The sequence below is a fragment of the Muscardinus avellanarius genome (assembly GCF_963383645.1).
Source record: "Muscardinus avellanarius genome assembly, chromosome: 3".
Lineage (NCBI taxonomy): Eukaryota > Metazoa > Chordata > Mammalia > Rodentia > Gliridae > Muscardinus > Muscardinus avellanarius.
The window spans coordinates 43,474,464-43,493,844 of NC_137788.1; the positions used below are offsets into that span (position 1 = coordinate 43,474,464).

General features: G+C 37.7%; 1 protein-coding gene across 2 annotated transcripts in view; it reads right to left on the bottom strand.

The window, feature by feature from the left end:
* The window catches only part of FAF1 (Fas associated factor 1), a gene marked incomplete at both ends in the record, with an annotated part of 358,834 nt that overhangs the window by 309,192 nt on the left and 30,261 nt on the right, over positions 1–19,381 (bottom strand). The window contains one exon of one of the 2 annotated variants that reach the window (XM_080690990.1): positions 17,647–17,712. In XM_080690990.1, coding sequence (XP_080547116.1) covers positions 17,647–17,712 — 66 coding nt within the window. Of the gene's footprint in view, positions 1–17,643; positions 17,713–19,381 lie in introns of both variants that reach the window. The other variant, XM_080690989.1, reaches the window with a different exon arrangement.

Here is a 19,381-nt window from a genome sequence, read left to right on the forward strand (position 1 = left end):
AAAAAAAAAAAACTGGATTCAATACCCTATACAAAAAGACTTTTCCCCAATTTTTACCAATCAACATTTAATAATATGAACAGAATTTGTTAGTATGTATCAAATAGATCAGCTTTTTCCAAGGCTAAAAATCTTGTTTGCCAACTGTAATGGCTTCTCTTCTCACTTTACAATAAAAACTGAATATATTTTTAAAACTCAATATATTTTTAAAACTTTTAAAAATGAAAAACTATCCATCAAAAAACTACTGAAATTATGCAAATTTCTATAATTTTTCTAGAACAAAGAAATTCTATTAGTAATATGAACTAAATCTGAGGATTGAACCCAAGGGTATTCTACCTCTGAGCTACACCTCCAGCCTCTTTTTTTTTTTTTTTTTTTTTTTTTTGGGTGGTGGTACTGGAAATGGAACCCCAGGAGCTATCCTATCTCCAGGCTATACTCCCAGACCTGTTTTATACTTTATTTGGAAACTGGGTCTCACTAAATTGCTGAGAGCCTCACTAAGTAGCTGAGGCTGGCTTTGAACCTATGCAATCCTCCTGTCTCAGCCTCCCAAGCGCTGGGGTTACAAGTGTGTGCCACCACCCCAGTTTCTATTTTAGTTTTTACTTTGAAACAGAGTCTCACTAAGTTGCCAAGTTTGGGCTTAAACCACCAATCCTCCTGTCTCTGCCTCCCAAGGACCAGTATTACAGTATGCACTGCCATGACTAGGCAGGAACCAATTTTTTTTTTAATCAAACAGGCCAAAGCTGGGCGTGGTGGCGCATGCTTGTAATCCCAGGATTTGGGGAGCTGAGACTGGAGGATCGCGCAGGTTCAAAGCCAACTTCAACTACTTAGCAAGGCTCTCAGCAACTTAATGAGACTCTGCTTCCAAACAAAATATAAAATAGGTCTGGGAGTATAGCCCAGAGGAAGAAAGCCCCTGGGGTTCTATCCCCAGTACCACTAAATAAATAAATACAGCTGGGCGTGGTGGGGCACACATATAATCCCCACACTTGGAAGGCTGAGACAGGAGTATCACACAGGTTCAAAGCCAGCCTTAGCTACTTAGTGAGGGTCTCAGTAACTTAGCAAGACCCTGTTTCCAAATAAAATATAAAAAATTGGTTTGGGAATATAGCCCAGAGGTAGAAAGCCTCTGGGTTCCACCCCTAGTACCACCAAAAATAAACAACTTGGAAGAGAAAGGAATCAGAGGGAAAAAGAGAGGGATAAAAATTCAGCTTCTAAGTGACTAGAAAATCTAGCTTTCTGTTTGAGAAGGAGTACTGTGAAAAGAATTTGGAGAAATTTAATATAGTGTTAGCTTTGCCACCATGCTCACTGGACTATTAGATATTACAACCCAGGCCCAGGAAATTAAAGCTTTAAGAAAACAGAAGTTTTCTATTTATTATCTTTCTTCTATATCTACTAGGATCCAGTAACATTTAAGAATATGTTGTTTCTTCTGCCGGTCATGGTGGCACACGCTTGTAATCCCCACGCTTGGGAGGCAGAGACAGGAGGATCGTGCAGATTCGAAGCCACCCTCGCTGGCTTAAGAGACACTGTTTCCAAATTTAAAAAATATAAAAACAGGTCTGGGAGTGTAGCCCGGAGGTAAAAGGGTTTCCAGGAACCCCAGTACCACCAAAATAAAAAATAAATAAATAAAAATAAAAAAAGAATATGTTGCTTCTTAAACCAATTTTCAATCCATAATGCCTTTATACCATATATTACCTGTCTTAGTAAGTGCTTTGTCTTCCTTCAAGAATAACTCTATTACATCTTTCCTAACTCACAAAATCTGTCCTATGTAGAGCACTATGTTTAAGCTTCTATTGTCCAGGTGGTCATATTGCATTATAGATATGGGTGCCTCTATATGCCTTCCAATGACATCGGGAGCTACGTTAAGAACAAGGACTCTATCTGGTCCATCTTTCTCTAAACCTGCCTCTGGTACAGCAATATGGTACATTAAATGTTTGTTAAGTAAAGTAATTAATATGATCATAAAAAAACAATGTCCAACTGACAAGAGTTCTTGGAAATGGTAGTATCTTACCATAATGGGTTGAATACTATACTCAAAAATGCCCTGCCCACCCAGAACCTAAAACTGTAACCTTATTTGGAAATAGGGTCTTTTCATATATAATTAAGACAAAGATTGAAATGATAATTCTGAAAAGCTGGGCCCTAAATTCTGTTAGAATGCCCTTATCAGAGACAAAAAGAAAAAGAGAAAGGAAGAAAACAGAAAAGGCAGCCATGTAAAGATGGAAGCAAACACTGTTATGATACCACAAACTGGAGGAGGCAAAGAAAGAATGTCCCCTAGATCTTTCAGAGAGATTGTGGCATTAACAACACCTTGATCTGGATTTCTGGATCAAAGAACTATAAGGGGATAAACTTCAATCATTTTAAGCCAGCAAGGTTTTAGCAATTTGTTATAGAACTATAGGAGACAGATATAATGTGTGAGTACACAGAATAGTGGCATGAATATACAAAACAGCAGGGAGAATATGAAGCAGTAAATTAAAAAAAACATTGCCAGGCGTGGTGGCGCATGCTTGTAATCCCAGCATTCGGGAGGCTGAGACCGGAGGATCACGGTTCCCGGACAGCCTCAGCTATTTAGTGAAGCCCTTTGCAAGTCAGCGAGACCCTGTTTCAAAGTAAAGAATAAAAAATTGGGCAGGGGGTGTAGCTCGGAGGTCGAATGCCCCTGGGTTCTACCCCACATCCGCGCAAAAAAAAAAAAAAAAAAAACATAGTTCCTCTCAATATATTTGCAAATCACTTTGAGAGTGACAAGGCTTGGAAGAAAGAGACAAGTTTAGGGAGTGACAGGCCTGGAAAAGCATAAGGAACTTTTGTATTAAAATCTTATTACCTCCTCCTTCCTTTATGACTACTTTCTGCCTATTTCTTTAATTTCTTCTATCCTACCTCAGAGTCAATTAGGTAGCAGAATAGAAATTACTGGATGGTTCCCAAATGCCTGGCTCATTCACCTTGGTAGACCAAGGAACCATTCGCCAAACAATGATATAAAGTAAGAACAAACTTGTAGTACGCTGTCTTTAATATACACGTGGGACATTCATGTTGAAATGTCTAATAATGGATGATTAGACAGGGAAAATGCCAAAGCTAGGAGAGAAGTGTGGGCATGAAGGTAGCTGGTTATGAGCTTGGACATACTTCTCTAAAACTATTCATCTGTAAAATGAGGAAACCATCTATCTTATATAAGTCACATCGGGAACAAAGTGATATATAAATCCTCTATGTATGGTCTTTAAACTGTAAAATACTCTAAAGCCATAGAGTAACAATATTAAAATGTAGAAAATAAATCAGTAATTATTGAACATATAAATTATTGAACACAATAGCCTCTTGCAAAGGATAACATTAAAGACAAAAGTCAGATCAAATTAAGTAAGTAGCCCCATCCTAATGGCAAAATTTATTCTTTATGAGAATTTTATGCTCACGTTTTTTTTGTTTTTAGTGTGCATGCACCAACCACACCTAGCTAACTTTATCATTTGGAAAAATGTGAAGCTACAGAAGAAAAAAAAAGAATAGTACAATGAAAACTAATAATTTTTAAATTAATTTGGGAATTGTTAACACTGTCAAATTTACTTTCATTCCTCTGACCAAACATACCTTTTCTTTCCGGAACATCTGAAAATAAATTGCAGCTCCAAAAGCATACAGAATTTCTATTTGTCAATTTAAAATAAATATTTTTTGCCAAGCATGGAGGTATACACCTATAATCCCAGTGGGAGGCTAGGACAGGAGGAGTCCAGCCAGCCTTAGTAACTTAACAAGGTCTTCAACAACTTAGCAAGACCCTTTTTCAGAACAAAATATAAAAAAAGGGGGTTCTGAGAATTTAGCATGGAAGTAGAATGATCCTGGGTTCAGTTCAATCCCCAGCCTGCCTGCCTGCCTCTGCTCTCTCTGTCTCTCTCTGTCTGTCTGTCTGTCTGTCTCTCTCTCTCTCTCTCTCTCTCTCTCTCTCTCTCTCTCTCTCTCCACACACACACACACACACACACACACACACACACACACACACACAGAGCAAACATTATTACACTATCCCAGGATTTCATCTTATGAAGGTAATCTCTTACAAAACTATAATATCAATATCAAATTTGACATATTTAATGTTAACACTATATTACATCCATGATATAGTGCATAATCAAATTTTCCAACTCTCCTAATTGTTCCTTTAGAAATGTGTACCATTTTTCTTGTTCTTCTTTTGGCTCTAGATCCACTTAGGGATCAAGCATTGTATTTTGATGTTTTGTTTTTATCTAAAATAGCTTCCCAGTCGGGCGTGGTGGCACTCGCTTGTAATCCCAGCGCTTGGGAGGCTGAGACAGGAGGATCACACAGGTTCGAAGCCAGCCTCAGCTACTTAGTGAGGCTCTCAGCAACTTAGTGAGACCCTGTTTCCAAATAAAATAGAAAATAGGTCTGGGAGTATAGCCCAGAGGTAGAAAGCCCCTGGGTTCCACCCCCAGTACCACCAACAAAATAAAATAAAATAAGCTGGGCGTGGTGGCGCACGCTTGTAATCCCTGCACTTGGGAGGCTGAGACAGGAGGATCGTGCGGGTTCGAAGCCAGCCTCAGCTGGCTTAAGAGACCCTGTCTCCAAATAAAATATAAAATAGGTCTGGGAGTGTAGCCCAGACGTAGAGGGCCTCTGGGTTCCATCCCCATTACCACCAAAAATAAATATTAAAATAAAATAAAATAAAATAGCTTCCCTATCATTTGCTTAATTTTGTTTTACACATCATTAACAATCTTAAAGCCTCTATCTTATAGACTGGTACACAATTTCTATGTATCTGTTTCCTCATAATTACACTCAACTAAAACATATTTGGCAAGAATACTACATATATATTTCTATATAAAATTTTAACATGCCATAATTTTAATGTGAAATCTATTGTTTACTATAATGTGGCTTATAAACCTCATCAATTTAACTGTTATGATATAAATTTAAAGACATCAATTGGACTGAGACAGGAGGATCACAGGGTCAAGACCAACCTCAGCAATGTAGAGAGACCTGTTTCAAAACCAAAAATAATATAGGGCTGAGATAGCCAGGTTTGGTGGCACATGCTTGTGATCCCAGCATTCGGGAGGTGAGACTGGAGGATTGTGGTTAACAAACAGCCTCAGCTACTTAGTGAGGGCCTCCACAACTCCAATTCAGTGAGACTTTGTTTCAAAAGAAAAAGAAAAGAAAAAGAAAAAATATAGGACTGGGAGTGTAGCTCAGAGGTAGAATCCCCGAGTTTAATTCTCAGTACCACCACCACACAAAAAAAGACAACTAGAGAATAATTCTGTGATCTAACACTGACCCTTAACAATATGTGTGAAACACCTATCCAATCTGGAAATTCAATTGAGTCATCAACTTTATGAAAATAATAGGAAGCAGAGCTGGGAAAGGAAAACCTCCTTTAACTGTATGTCCTTAAAACCATGAAGAGCCTCTACCACCTCTAAAAAATTCAAATCATAAAGGCATGATTCTTTCCTAATGAATTTGATTTTATATATATATATACACACACACACACAATGGAGTTTCACTCAGCCATAATGAAGAATGGTTGTGTCATTTGCAGGAAAATGCATGGAACTGGAGGACACTGACCTACGTCAGATAAGCCAGGCTCAGAAAACCAGGGGCTGCATGTTTTCTCTCAAATGTTTTTAAAACGGACCATATGAAAATAGGAGACCAGTAGAGTAGTAGAAGGGCTTGGTTATTCTCCAGAAGGGAAGATACCAGAAAGGAAAAAGACCAAATAATGTTATGTGCATATGTAAACCTATCACGACAAACCTATTGTATACAATTATAATGAGCCAATTAAAAAAAATGGAAATAACTAGAAAGAATAAAAAGCCAAATAGTAAAAAAAATGTTATAAGTTATTAAGGAAAAAAGAAAACCCAGATATGGGACATAAAATTTTAAAGGCATTAATCAAAAGCATAAGCTGAATAATGATTCTAAAACTTTACTTGGACCATTAGTTTGTTTCCTTTCCATCTACCCTTCATACCATTTGCTAAGCAATATCTGGCTAAGTGCTAGACCATTACATTTCCTGACTGCGAATGCTGGATCATTACATTTCCAGAATAAGTAAGAGTTTGGGATTCTGTTACATTTCCTGACTGACTAGGAATGCAAGGGCCTCATTAGACTTTCTAACTTCCTTGGGATTCTAGATTTCACTTCACTTACTGACCAATATGTAAGGCCTTGCTATATTTTATCTAAGTATATTGAGATTCATCAATCTAATGAAGATTGTTGGATCCAGATACACTAATTGTGCTGAATTCCACAACACACACTAACTAGAAGTATTAGATCTTTCACACTGAAACTTAAATGAATACTTTGATTCCAATGTTAAACCCAAGAGTGTGAGTTCCTACATCTACATAGTTCAAATGGTAAAAAGCAGGTAGGCACAAAGAAAAACACCAGGTCTGGGTAATGATTTCCTTGAAATAATGAGTTCTTGCATTGTTTTCTTATTGGCACATATTATGTCACTTGCCACTTGAGGCCTATAATAAGAGTACACAACTTTTAATCCAAACTAATATAATTTTAGGATCATTTTTAAGTATGTACTTAAATATTAGATACATAAACAAAGAAAATCATTTTGGGATTCTGACATAACTGATACACACAAAATCCTCAACTATGCCAGGTGTGGTGGCGCATGCTTGTAATCCCTGCTCTTTGGGAGGCGGAGACAGGAGGATCACGCAGAAGCCAGCTGCGCTGGTTTAAGAGACCCTGTTCCCAAATAAAAATATAAAATAGGTCTGGGAGTGTAGCCCAGAGGTAGAAGGGCTTCCAGGAACCCCGGTACCACCAAAAAAAAAAAAAAAAAAATCCTCAACTATAAAATCTCACAAAATCAGACTCCTACCTCTGCTCTAGCCTCTCTTCCTATCACATTCCTTCTTTCACCACATACTCTAACCACATCAGATTCCTATCGTCTCCTCAAACACACGTTTGCTCTCACCTCAGCCCTTTGCTTCTGCTCTTCCCTCAGTCTTCAAAGTGCTTCTACCTCATACCTTCAACATGGTTGGCTCCTCATTCAGGTCTCAGCTAAAACATTACTCCATAAAATAAACTTACTTGACTTTACAATATAAAATCTCACCTTGTAAATCAGGCATTGTGGCACACCCTGTTTCAAAACAAAAAATAAAAAGGACCAGGGGAGTAGCTCAGAGGCAGAATGCCCCTCAATTCAATCTCCTGTTTCACAAGATAAAAGAAAAGGAAAATTCACCTCTATAACTTTAAGCACTATATCCCATTATTCTGTTCAGTTTTCTTCATAGAATTCATGGAACTTATTATCTTCTAAAATTATGTTACATATAAATTTTCTTAATAAATGTTATCCTACTCCCATCTACCCAAGAAACTAAGTTCCAATAACAGCATGAATTTTATTTATCTTATTCACTGCTACTTACCCTGGCCTAGAAAAGTGGTAACACAGTAGGGGTGGCGGTGGCACCTGCCTGTAATCCCAGTTCTCAGGAGTCTGAGACGGGAGGATTACAGGTTCCAGCCATCCTCAGTAACTTAGCTTCAAAATCAAAAGGGCTGAGAGTATAGTTAAGATGCAGAATCCCCCTGGATTCAATCCCAGTACCCAAAGAGTGGTAGCACATTTAGGAACTCATATATTTTAACTATTCATAAGATAAACTCATTTTGAGCCAGGCAAGGTGGCACATACTTGTAATCCCAGCATTTGGAAGGCCGAGACAGGAGGGTCACGGTTTGAAGACAGCCTCAGCTACTTAGGGAGGCTCTTTCCAACTCAGTGAGACCCTGTTTCAAAATAAAGAATAAAAAATAGGGCTGGGGATTTCGCTCAAGAGGTAGAATGCACTTAGGTTCTATCCCCAGTACCGCAAATAAATAAACAAATAAATAAAAAGAAAGAAAGAATAAAAAATAGGACTGGAGTGTAGCTCAGAAGTAGAATGCTCCTGGGTTCCATCCCCAGTACCACAAAAAAAAAAAATAAAAAAAAAATCAACTCATTTTGGAATTATATACTAGCTTTATAAAACACCATGGCACATGACAGGAATAAAGATATTATCCAATGCCACCTATCTTTGTCTAAAACCAAAACCCAAAATTAGCTACTTAAACTACTACTAGCAATCACAACTGATTTTAAGACATTTTGAAACAAACATAGTTATAAGGCAGAAACATTTAGAAGCAACTTAGTTTTTCCAGTTAAACCTGGATATAATTCCATAAACCTTAATATTCTAAATACTATGAACTGCCTTTGCACACAGGAAAACATAATGCAAAAGAATTGGCTTAAGAGTTAAAACTGTATGTCATCTATAGTAGAGTGGAATCTGAATCTAGAGCCTGAAGACCTGGGCTTCAAGTCTTGCTCCAGGAGCATTGTCAATACAATAATGAAACTGAGAAATCTAGTCAGGGAAGTAGATACACAGGATCTGAAAAGCAATGGAAAAGTAGTAGGACCGATGAATTACACATCCTGGACTGCTTGAAGGATTTTCCAAGTCAGCTTATTAAATAAAGGATACAAGATTGTGTCAGAAAAGAAGGATGCCAGAAATTAAGATTCCCAAGAGGTGGAAGTGGTTGGTAAAGATGAAGATATGGTCAAGATTAAAACAGAGTATGTGTCTAAAGCAAGATAAATGTTGTAGAGGTTGGGAGAAAGACAAGGCTTCAAGTACCAAGGAAGGACACTGCAAACCAAAGGTTTTTAAAGGTACAGATAAGCCGGGTGTTGTGGCGCACATTTGTAATCCCAGCATTTGGGAGGCTGAGACAGGAGGATCAAGGTTCGCGGACAGCCTCAGCTACTTAGTGAGGCCCTCCGCAACTCAGTGAGACCCTGTTTCAAAATAAAGAATAAAAAATAGGGCTGGGGGTGTAGCTCGGAGGTCAAATGCCTCTGGATTCCATCCCCAGACCTGCAAATAAATAAATAAATAAATAAATAAATAAATAAATAAATAAATGTACAGATATATAAAATGTGGTGGGGCTTTCACTAACTAGTCAACAGTAGCATCCTATCTCACCCAATATTTCCATCTATGTCAGTTACCGATTTATTGGCTCTCAGCTCCAAAAGCACCCTTCAATTATGTTCTATGATTTAAGGGGGTATAAACAGGAAAAAAGAAATCATTTTACATCTTTCTCTCATTTAAAGTGAAGATGGTATCAAGCCTTCTGAGTAAAGGGCACCAGAAGGACATTGCAAAAGGAAGAGGCTCTCCTATGGTTTCTGATTGAAATGTGGGAGCTAGAAGTATAAGTATGAGGACATTCAGTGTCCCCATTCATGGGCATTGAACATGGTCCCTCCACAACCTTGCAGTCTTAGCCTGGCAACCATCTTTCCATGACCTTTTCAACACAGAAACGATGTGGCCCACAGACCTCCTTGCCAGCTCAGCAGCACTCTGACTCCCTTTGCCAAGCTCCTGTGTGCAGCCTGCCAGTGATGAATGTTCACACTATGCTGTTGCATCTGCAAGATGCCAACCATGCCCATGAAAGCCCAGGCACATCCACAGCTGCAAATCTTTTATTTTTCTCTTCTTTTCTTTTGTGTTTCTAGGGACTGAACCCAGGAACTACCTCTGAGCTACATCCCCAGCCCTATTTTATTTTTTATTTTAAAACAAGAGTCTCACTAAGTTGCCAAAGGTCTTGCTTAAATTGCTGAGGCTGGCCACAAACCTGCAATTCTCCTGTCTTAATATCCCAAGCACTGAGATCATAGGCATGCACCACCATGCCTGGCAATATAGTTAAGTATTCCTTTTCTTTTTTTTTTTTCTTCCTTTGTTTGTTTTTGGTACTGGAGGTTAAACCCAGAGACATTTTACCTCGAAACTACACCCCCAGCTCTATTTTATTTTTTATTTAAAAACAGAATCTCACTAATTTGCCGAGGCACCTCACTAAATTGCTGGAGATGACCTTGAACCTGTGATCTTCCCATCTCAGCCTCCCAAGTACAGAGATTATAGGCATGTGCCGCCATGCTGGGCTATAAAGTATAAGAATAAACCAAGCCTAAAAGATGAAGTATTTAGTAAACTTGAAATATAAGAAAAAATATTAGAGCATTAAGTACAAATCAAATAAAATCCAAAAGTAGCTGGATTAAAAATGAAAAATGAACCAGGCATGGTGGCGCACACTTGTAATCACAATACTTGTGAGACTGAGAGACGAGGATCACAGGTTCTCAGCCAGCCTCAGCTACATAGTGATGCTCTCCACTGCTTAGTGAGACCCTGTTTCAAAATAAAGAATAAAAAATAGGGCTGAAGGTATAGCTTATAGGTAGAATGCCCCTGGGTTCAATGCCCAGTACTACAGAAAAAGAAAAGAAAGAAAGTAGAAAATATATACAAAATATAAATGTTGCATATGAATATTATTTTGGATGGCTTGTACATTAACCTTTTACTTAAAGATATAAAACTATAAGTAAATTTTTAAAGCATTTGTTATCAATAAGTAGCACTGTTTCTTTTCAAAACTGGCAGCCAACATGTAAAAAATTAAAAGAATTTAAACTGCCATATTTTATTTTATTTTCCAAGTGCGCATTGATTTTTGTCAACTGATCCTTGGAACCAGCAATAAGAACTGCCAAGTAATCATATTTACAGGTGTGCTAAACAACTGACTTTGCTGTATTGATATTTTGTTTAAACCACTTCCAGTAATAGAAATAAGTTAGTTAAATATCATGGGCCAGCCGGGTGTGGTGGTGCACACTTGTAATCCCAGCATTCAGGAGGCTGAGAGGAGGATCACGGTTCACAGACAGCCTCAGCCACTTAGTGAGGACTTCCGCAACTCAGTGAAATAATGTATATAATAGGGTTGGGGTGTAGCTCGGAGGTAGAATGCCCCTGGGTTCTATCCCCAGTACTGTAAAAAATAAAATAAAATAAAATCATAGGACAAGTGTTGAAAAAAAAAAAACATTTTTACAATCAAGATAACTAGCCGGGCATGGTGGTACATGCTTGTATTCCCACTACTTGGGAGGCTGAGACAAAAGAAGCACAGGTTCGCAGCCAGCCTCAGCTACTTAGTGAGGCCTTCCACAACTTAGTAAGACCCTGTTTCAAAATAAAGAATAACAAATAGGGCTGGGGATATAGCTAGGAGGTAGAATGCCCCTGGGTTCAATCACCAGTACCGCAAAAATCAAGTATCAAGTATACAAAGCACCTCTGACTGATATGAACAATTTTTTTTTTTGGTAGTATGGGATTCCTGGAAACCCTTATACCTCCAGGCTATACTCCCAGACCTATTTTATATTCTTTTTATTTGGAAACAGGATCTCTTAAATCAGTGAGGCTGGCTTCGAACCTGTGTAATCCTCCTGTCTCCGCCTCCCAAACTCAGGGATTACAAGTGTGCACCACCACACCCGGTTGATATGAACAATTTTAAAAACAAAATGACATCGGGTATGGTGGCATATGTCTGTAATCTCAGTACTTGGGAAGCTGAGACAGGAGGATAGCAGGTTCAAGGACAACCTCAGCAAGTAATGAGGTTCCCATCAATCTAGCATGAACCTGTTTCAAAATAAAAAATAAGAGCCAGGTGTGGTAGCACAAGCTTGTAATCCCAGTACTTGGGAGGCTGCGACAGGAAGATCATGGGTTCGTGGACAACCTTAGCTACTTTGTGAGATCCTCTGCAACTTAGTGAGATCCTGTTTCAAAATAAAGAATTTAAAAATAAAAAAGAAGCCGGGCGTGGTGGCGCATGCTTGTAATCCCCGCACTTGGGAGGCTGAGACAGGAGGATCGCACAAGTTCAAAGCCAGCCTCAGCTACTTAGTGAGGCTCTCAGCAACTTAGTGAGACCCTGTTTCCAAATAAAATATAATATAGGTCTGGGAGTATAGCTTGGCTGCCTCTGGGTTCCACCCCCAGTACCACCAATAAATAAATTAATTAATTAATTAATTAATTAAAAATAAAAAAATAAAAAAGAAGCCGGGCGTGGTGGCACATGCTTGTAATCCCAGCATTTGGGAGGCTGGGACCAGAAGATTGCGGTTCGAGGACAGCCTCAGCTACTTAGTGAGGCCCTCCGCAACTTAGTGAGACCCTATTTCAAAGTAAAGAATAAAAAATTGGGCAGGGGGTGTAGCTCAGAGGTCAAATGCTCCTGGGTTCCATCCCCAGACCCACAAAAAAAAATAACTTAAAAAGCCAGGCGTGGTGGCGCACGCTTGTAATCCCCGCGCTTGGGAGGCTGAGACAGGAGGATCGCGCAGGTTCGAAGCCAGCCGTGCTGGCGTAAGAGACCCTGTTTCAAAAATATAAAATAGGTCTGGGAGTGTAGCCCGGAGGAAGAAGGGCTTCCAGGAACCCCAGTACCACCAAAAAAAAAAAAAAAAAAAAAAAAACTTAAAAAAAAGAAAAAAATAGGGCTGGAGGTGTATCTCATGTAGAATGCCCCTGAGTTACACACACACCAAAAAAAAAAAATGACTAATTTTTTATTTTGTCAAATAAAAAATAAAATAGGGCTAGGGATGTAGCACAGAGGTACAATGTTCCTGGGTTCAATCCCTAGTACTTCATGAATAAATAAATGAATACATACATGCATACATACATACATACATACATATATACTTTTATTTTCTTTTAAATAGCTGACTCACAAGAAACATCTACTGCCTCTTTCAGAATTAGCATAAAGGCTTTAAATTAGTTTCCTAACAGTTAAATCCCTACTATTTCATTAAAGTAGTTTAGCTATTCTAAAACATAGTTTCAATAAGTAGTGTTAGAAATGAAAAGGCAGTAAATTCAACTATCTCTAGGTATTTTTAAAGAATTGGTTTCAAGACACTGACATCCCTACCCCATGGAAACCAAAATTTGCAGATCCTCAAGTCATTTATATATAATAGCACAGTATTTGCATATAACCTATGAACATTCTCCCATATACTTTAAATAAATCACCTTCAGATTTGTGTGTGTATGTAGGGAGGGGGGTGTGCTGGGGATGAAATTTAGGAACATTCTACCTGTGAGCTACACCTCCAGCCCTATTTTTTATTATTTTTGAAATAGGGTCTCACTGAGTTACAAAGGGCCTCACTAAGCTGAGGCTAGCTGCGAACCACGATCCTCAAGTCTAAGCCTCCCAAATGCGTGCCCCACCATGCCCATCTTGGATTATTTATAATATCTAACAAATGCTATGTAAAATACTATAAATACTATGTAAGTAGATGTTATACTACATTGTTTAGAGAATAATAAGTAGGGGAAAAATCTATACATTCAGTACAGAGACAATTTTTTTCTCAATATCAACCCAAGGTTCACTGAATTCAATGACACAAGGCAGAACTCACCGATATGGAGAGCTGATTGGGTTTGCCACATACTCCCAAACTGTATTTAACTCTAGATGACATCATTTCCCAGTATGTGATTAATATAGCACATTTTATTAGGTTGTAAAGCCTCTGAGCATTTACTTAACATAGATTATTTTTTAGTTTTTTTGCGGATCTGGGGATGGAACCCAGAGGCATTTGACCTCCGACCTACACCCCCTGCCCAATTTTTTATTCTTTATCTTTGAAGCAGGGTCTCACTGAGTTCCGGAGGGCCTCATTTAAGTAGCTGAGGCTGTCCACGAACTGCGATCCTCCGGTCTCAGCCTCTCAAATGCTGGAATTACAAGCATGTGCCACCACGTCCGGCTTAACATAGGTTTTATAAAAGACGTTTAATTCATGCAATAAAGTAATCCTAGAACTAGATTATATTTAAAAAGAACTACATCATATGGAGCAAAATCCAATGTGAAAATAAATAGAACAACAAGTTGCAGTCAGGAGTAAAACTGTGACCTCAGTTCGAGTTTGCTAATGTGACCTAATATGAGTTTAGTAACCTGAGAGCATCATATCATGTTTGTAACAACCCAGGTTTTCCTTTGAAAGGTAAATATGATTTTTTCATACTACTGAATTACACTTTAAAATAGTAGTCATCTTTTGTCACCTTGAGGTTTTTTTCCTGAGCAGAACTCAGAAAAACTTTCAAATAAGTTAATTATACCATGCGCTTTTTTATGGTAGAATGGTACTAGCAAAAAACAAACAGGAAAATATCTTTAATGAGATGCTTTAAAAATTGCAAACAATAATTTGTGAAAAGAATTTCTCAAAAATGCCCTATTCTATTCCTCATGTACCTGCTTATCCTTACCACCACCATCATCCTTTTCCTCAAACCTGTTTGCCAGAAAAGGAAAAATAAAATCAATGTCAACAGTCTTAACTGAAAAGACTTTAAAATATCCAAATGATGGAAAAGAACTAGACATAAAAGTAAGTTTGCTAATAATAAAACCAGTCAAACAGGTATTTATTAAGCAACTACCATGTGCCAAAGACAAAATTAGCAAGAAGCACAATTCGTTTCCTCCAGTCTTATAATCTATTTGAAAGTGAAGCATAAAAATGCTTAGTGTAAATCAGTATGTGACTACAGCAAAACCTCTTTCACTTAATGTAAAATTATCTGTGAGTGATAGGAAATAAAAAATAGTTCAGAGATGAATGGCACACTGGATACAGGAAACTTGATTGATATTTTTATTAATCTTAAACTGTGATTTTATAAGTTATGAAAATTCCTTATTGAGTGACTCACCTGGGTTCAGCATCACTTACTCCTTAGCAGCTATATGATCTGACAGTTTAACTATGTTGAGCCTCAGCTTCTCGTTTCTCATCATTTAAAATAAACTGTTACTTACTACCAGCCTACTATTTGAAAATGCTATGAGGATCAAAAAAAGGAGAAACATTAGAAGGAATATGATTGTCAGGATGAAACCTGAGAAACTGAATAATTCTAAATCTACTGTCCTTATGGTCCCTAAGGGCCAGGGAAACAAAGAAGGCAATAGCAAAGGAAGAAAAATTGATATGATGGAATATTCCTTCACAGTAACTTCTCTCTTATCATAGCAAGCATCTGTACAATATAAGCCAGCTGTCTGAAGGCCACTGATGGGCAGTGCCCAACACTGGGCTGCTTTCTCAGGAGAACAGAGACTCATCATGTCACTGTCTAGACTAACCATTCATAAAACTTAAAGGTGTCCATAAGAGTGTATAAAGTAGAGAAGCAGTACCCATTCAAGGACCTCTACAACCACATCCTGAGCAGAATGGTGAAAGAAACTCTCCTACAGAATTGTAGGATATTCATTAAAATGTGTTTCCTCAAAAGTAAAAATTGGTGGAATGAACTGTCTCAAAGCACCTCCACATCCTTTGAGGAAAAGGATGATGGTGGTGGTGAGGAGGAATAGAACAAGGCATTTTTGAGAAATACCTCATAAAGTGAGTAGGTATTATACACAACTCTTCTCAGTTTGACTCTTTAACGTACGTCACTTTACTATAAGATTTCAGTACAAAATTAGAATTGAAAACATGAAATTCATTAACAATATAGAAATATATGTACTGATTTGTTCCATTTTTGTCTCAGGTTGGAATATGTAGTTAAAGAGAAATACAAGCACTCTGAATCGATTCTTCTAAAAAAAAAAAAAACAGCAATGTCAGCTCTGGCAGCAAACTAGAGCAGAAATTGAGTACAAAGTTCAAAAATCATTTTCGAAGAGCACTGAGTTACTTAAAATGTAGTGTGGCTAGGTTAATATTTGTTCTCACTTTATTTCACTTAGCTCTGAGTTATCACATGCATGTTAAATATCACTCCTGGACCTGCTGAAGCTTATTGGATTTCAATTTCTTGAAGATGTTTCATATATACAGAACAAACCTGTGAAAGTGGAAGAGTATCTTCTGCAACTTTCTACATTGTAAAGTTGTTCAAAAGACTCAACAAAATGGAATGTGTGTAAGTATTCAAACATATAAAGTTCTCTCCAACTGTTTGCTTATACTAGTATTCATAATGGGCTGCTTATCATAAAATCTTTACAAAAATATATGTAATAGACCCTTCACAAACACTCAGCATATGAATTTGAGAATAATCTAATTCAAACTCTTCATTTGATATAAAGACATTAAGAGGTTCAGAGAGAAGTAACTTGGCCAATGCCATAGCCAATAAATTAATAAGAGGTTAGAAAAAGAGTTCTTGATTCAAGATTAACACAGTATGTTTACTACTATAATGAGCTGTCTACTATTGTGATTACACAAAATTACACATATAGGCCGGGCGTGGTGGCGCACGCTTGTAACCCCCGCACTTGGGAGGCTGAGACAGGAGGATCGCACGGGTTCAAAGCCAGCCTCAGCTACTTAGTAAGGCTCTCAGCAACTTAGTGAGACCCTGTTTCCAAATAAAATATATTTTAAAAAAAGGTTCTACACTAAAAATAGAAAGTGAGTCAATGCTAGCGTCCAGCTCTAATTTATAACCACCATGTAGCATACTTTAATGTAAGAAGACACTTCTCAAATAATATGAATTTAATACCAATAATTCACTACCTATATACTTACCTTTCTGGGCATAAATGGAAAATAAGAATCATCTTCAAAGAAATAATCTCAACTACAATTTATTTTTAATTCGCTTTGCAATAAGTGTTTAGTGCTATGCTACTCCTTCCCCTTTGAGTTTCTGCTGCCCTCCCCAAAAATTACACTGAACCACCTCTAATAAAATGCCTAAAATTCATTTTAAAAAACAACAGAATGTTACTTCTTTAATAATTTTAGAGTGAGGTATCATTGAAAGTTCCAAGAAGTAAGAAGGAACCATCAAAAAATGTTAATCACACACTGAGCAAGTCTGACTTTTTCTTTCCTTCCAAACATTACCACCAAAATACTACATAGGAAGATGAACTATAACAAACAAGAAGATAAGAGAATAACTTTAAAAATTATTTCACTTATTATTTTAATTATCTTTTCTCAAAAATAATTTTAATTATCTACTATAGTAATTTAATACTCAACTAAATATGACTTTATATTAAAGAGATGACAAATAGACATTATTGATTCAGATAGTTATAGATGGGCTACAGTATGCTGAACTATCAACAAGGAACAGTAGTAAAGACATTCAAAGCCAGGTCCACATGGTGGCTCACACCTGTAATCCCAATACTTGAGAGGCTGAGAAAAGAGGATCACAGGTTCAAGGACAACTGCAGCAACTTGGTGAGTCCCTCAGCAATTTAGAGAAAACCTGTTTCAAAATAAAAAGGGCTGAGTGTGTAGCTCAAAGGTAAAACACTCCTAGGTTCAATTCCTAGTACCAAAAAAATGACATTCAAGAATTCATAAAATTTGGGTGATATGTGCATGTATCTCCACCATCTTGTATCCTATTAATATAACACACCAATAAAAAAAATTTTATGTAATTCATAAAATTTGAGTATTGGTCAGTGATTGAAAAAAGCACTTACCACTAAATCCCAGTTATTTTGTTCAAGCAAAGTAATAGCTTCATCAATATTTTCAATGCCAGTACATGCCTGAAATACAAAAGTATTTTAAATATAATTTTAGAACTGGAGAATTAGACTTAAAAATGCAAATAGCATATGTAACAAGCTCAAATAGGTAGATGAATGGCTAACGCCACTCTACCTACAGTTTGAAAACTATTTATTACAAAGTAAATACAGGTTATCCTAAAACAAAGGACAATTAAAATAATACAACATGCATTTCAATACTGAGATTTGGTGCTTAGGATAATCTTCAGCTCTCTAATTGCCAAGAACAATTTTACATAAAAAGTTTTAATAAACAACCATATATAAAAAACTGAACTTCAACCCAAAACTTGCACCAGATATAAAAGTTAACTCAAAATAGCTAACACCTAAAGTAAAACTTAAAACCATAAAACTAGGTCTGTGCTGATTCAATAACCATTAAACTCATGTGGCTAGAGTCCTTGAAATGTGTCTCAACTGAACTAATATATGTTGCAAGTGTAAACTATGTATTATGTAGGAGTTAGTATAAAATTAAACTGAAGCCAAGTGTGGCGATGCAAGCTTTTAATCCCAGTGCTTGGGAGACTGAGACAAGAGAATTGCAGGTTTGCAGCCAGCCTTAGCTACTTAGTGAGGCCTTCAACAACTTAGACCCTGTTTCAAAATAAAGAATAAAAAATAGGGGTGGAGGTGTAGCTCAGAGGTAGAATGTCCCTGGATTCAATCTCCAGTACCACAAAAAAAACCTTTTTTTAATTAAAGTGGCCAAGCACCATGCCTCACACCTGTAGTACCAGTACTTGGGAAGCTGAGACAGGAGGATCACAGGTTCAAAGCTAGCTTCACCAACTTTATAAAATCCCCTAGCAACTTAGACCCTGTTTCAAAATAAATAAAATAAGCTGGGCATGGTGGCACACACCTGTAATCCTACTACTTGTGAGGCTGAGATAGGAGGATCACAGGTTCACAGCCAGACTCAGCAACTTAGTGAGGCCCCCCCCTCAACATAATAAACCCGATTCAAAAATAAAAACTAATTTTTTTTTTGCGATGCTGGGGATGGAACCCAGGGGCATTCTACCTCCAAGCTACACCCCCAGCCCTACTTTTTATTCTTTATTTTGAACCAGTGTCTCACTAAGTTGCAAGAAACCTCACTAAGTATCTGAGGCTTCTGAGGCTGGCCACAAATTGTGAAACGAAATCCTCCTGTCTCAGCCTTCCAAAAGATGGGATTACAAGCATGTGCCACCATGCTCGGCAAGCTAGGGAGTATTAGGGATACCAGAGGGACTACAGATAATGGAGGGGAGACCTCAGCAAAGCCAGAAAGAAAGGGTAGGGAAGGAAGAAGACTGAGTTAATTAATAGAAAAGCTACATTGGAATATGTGTATACATGTGTTACAGTATTGGGAGGGAGGAAAAAGGGGAAGCAGGGGAGGGAGAGCACACCAAGTACTGTGTAAATATATGCTATTATCAACATGACCCACATTATGATGTGAGACTATAATGCACCCCAATGAAATTAATTGAGCCGGGTGTGGTGGCGCATGCTTGTAATCCCAGTGCTTGGGAGGCTGAGAAAGGAGGATTACTCATGTTCGAAGCCAGCCTCAGTTACTTACTGAGGCTTTCAGCAACTTAGTGAGACCCTGTTTCCAAATAAAGTACAAAATAGGTCTGGGAATATA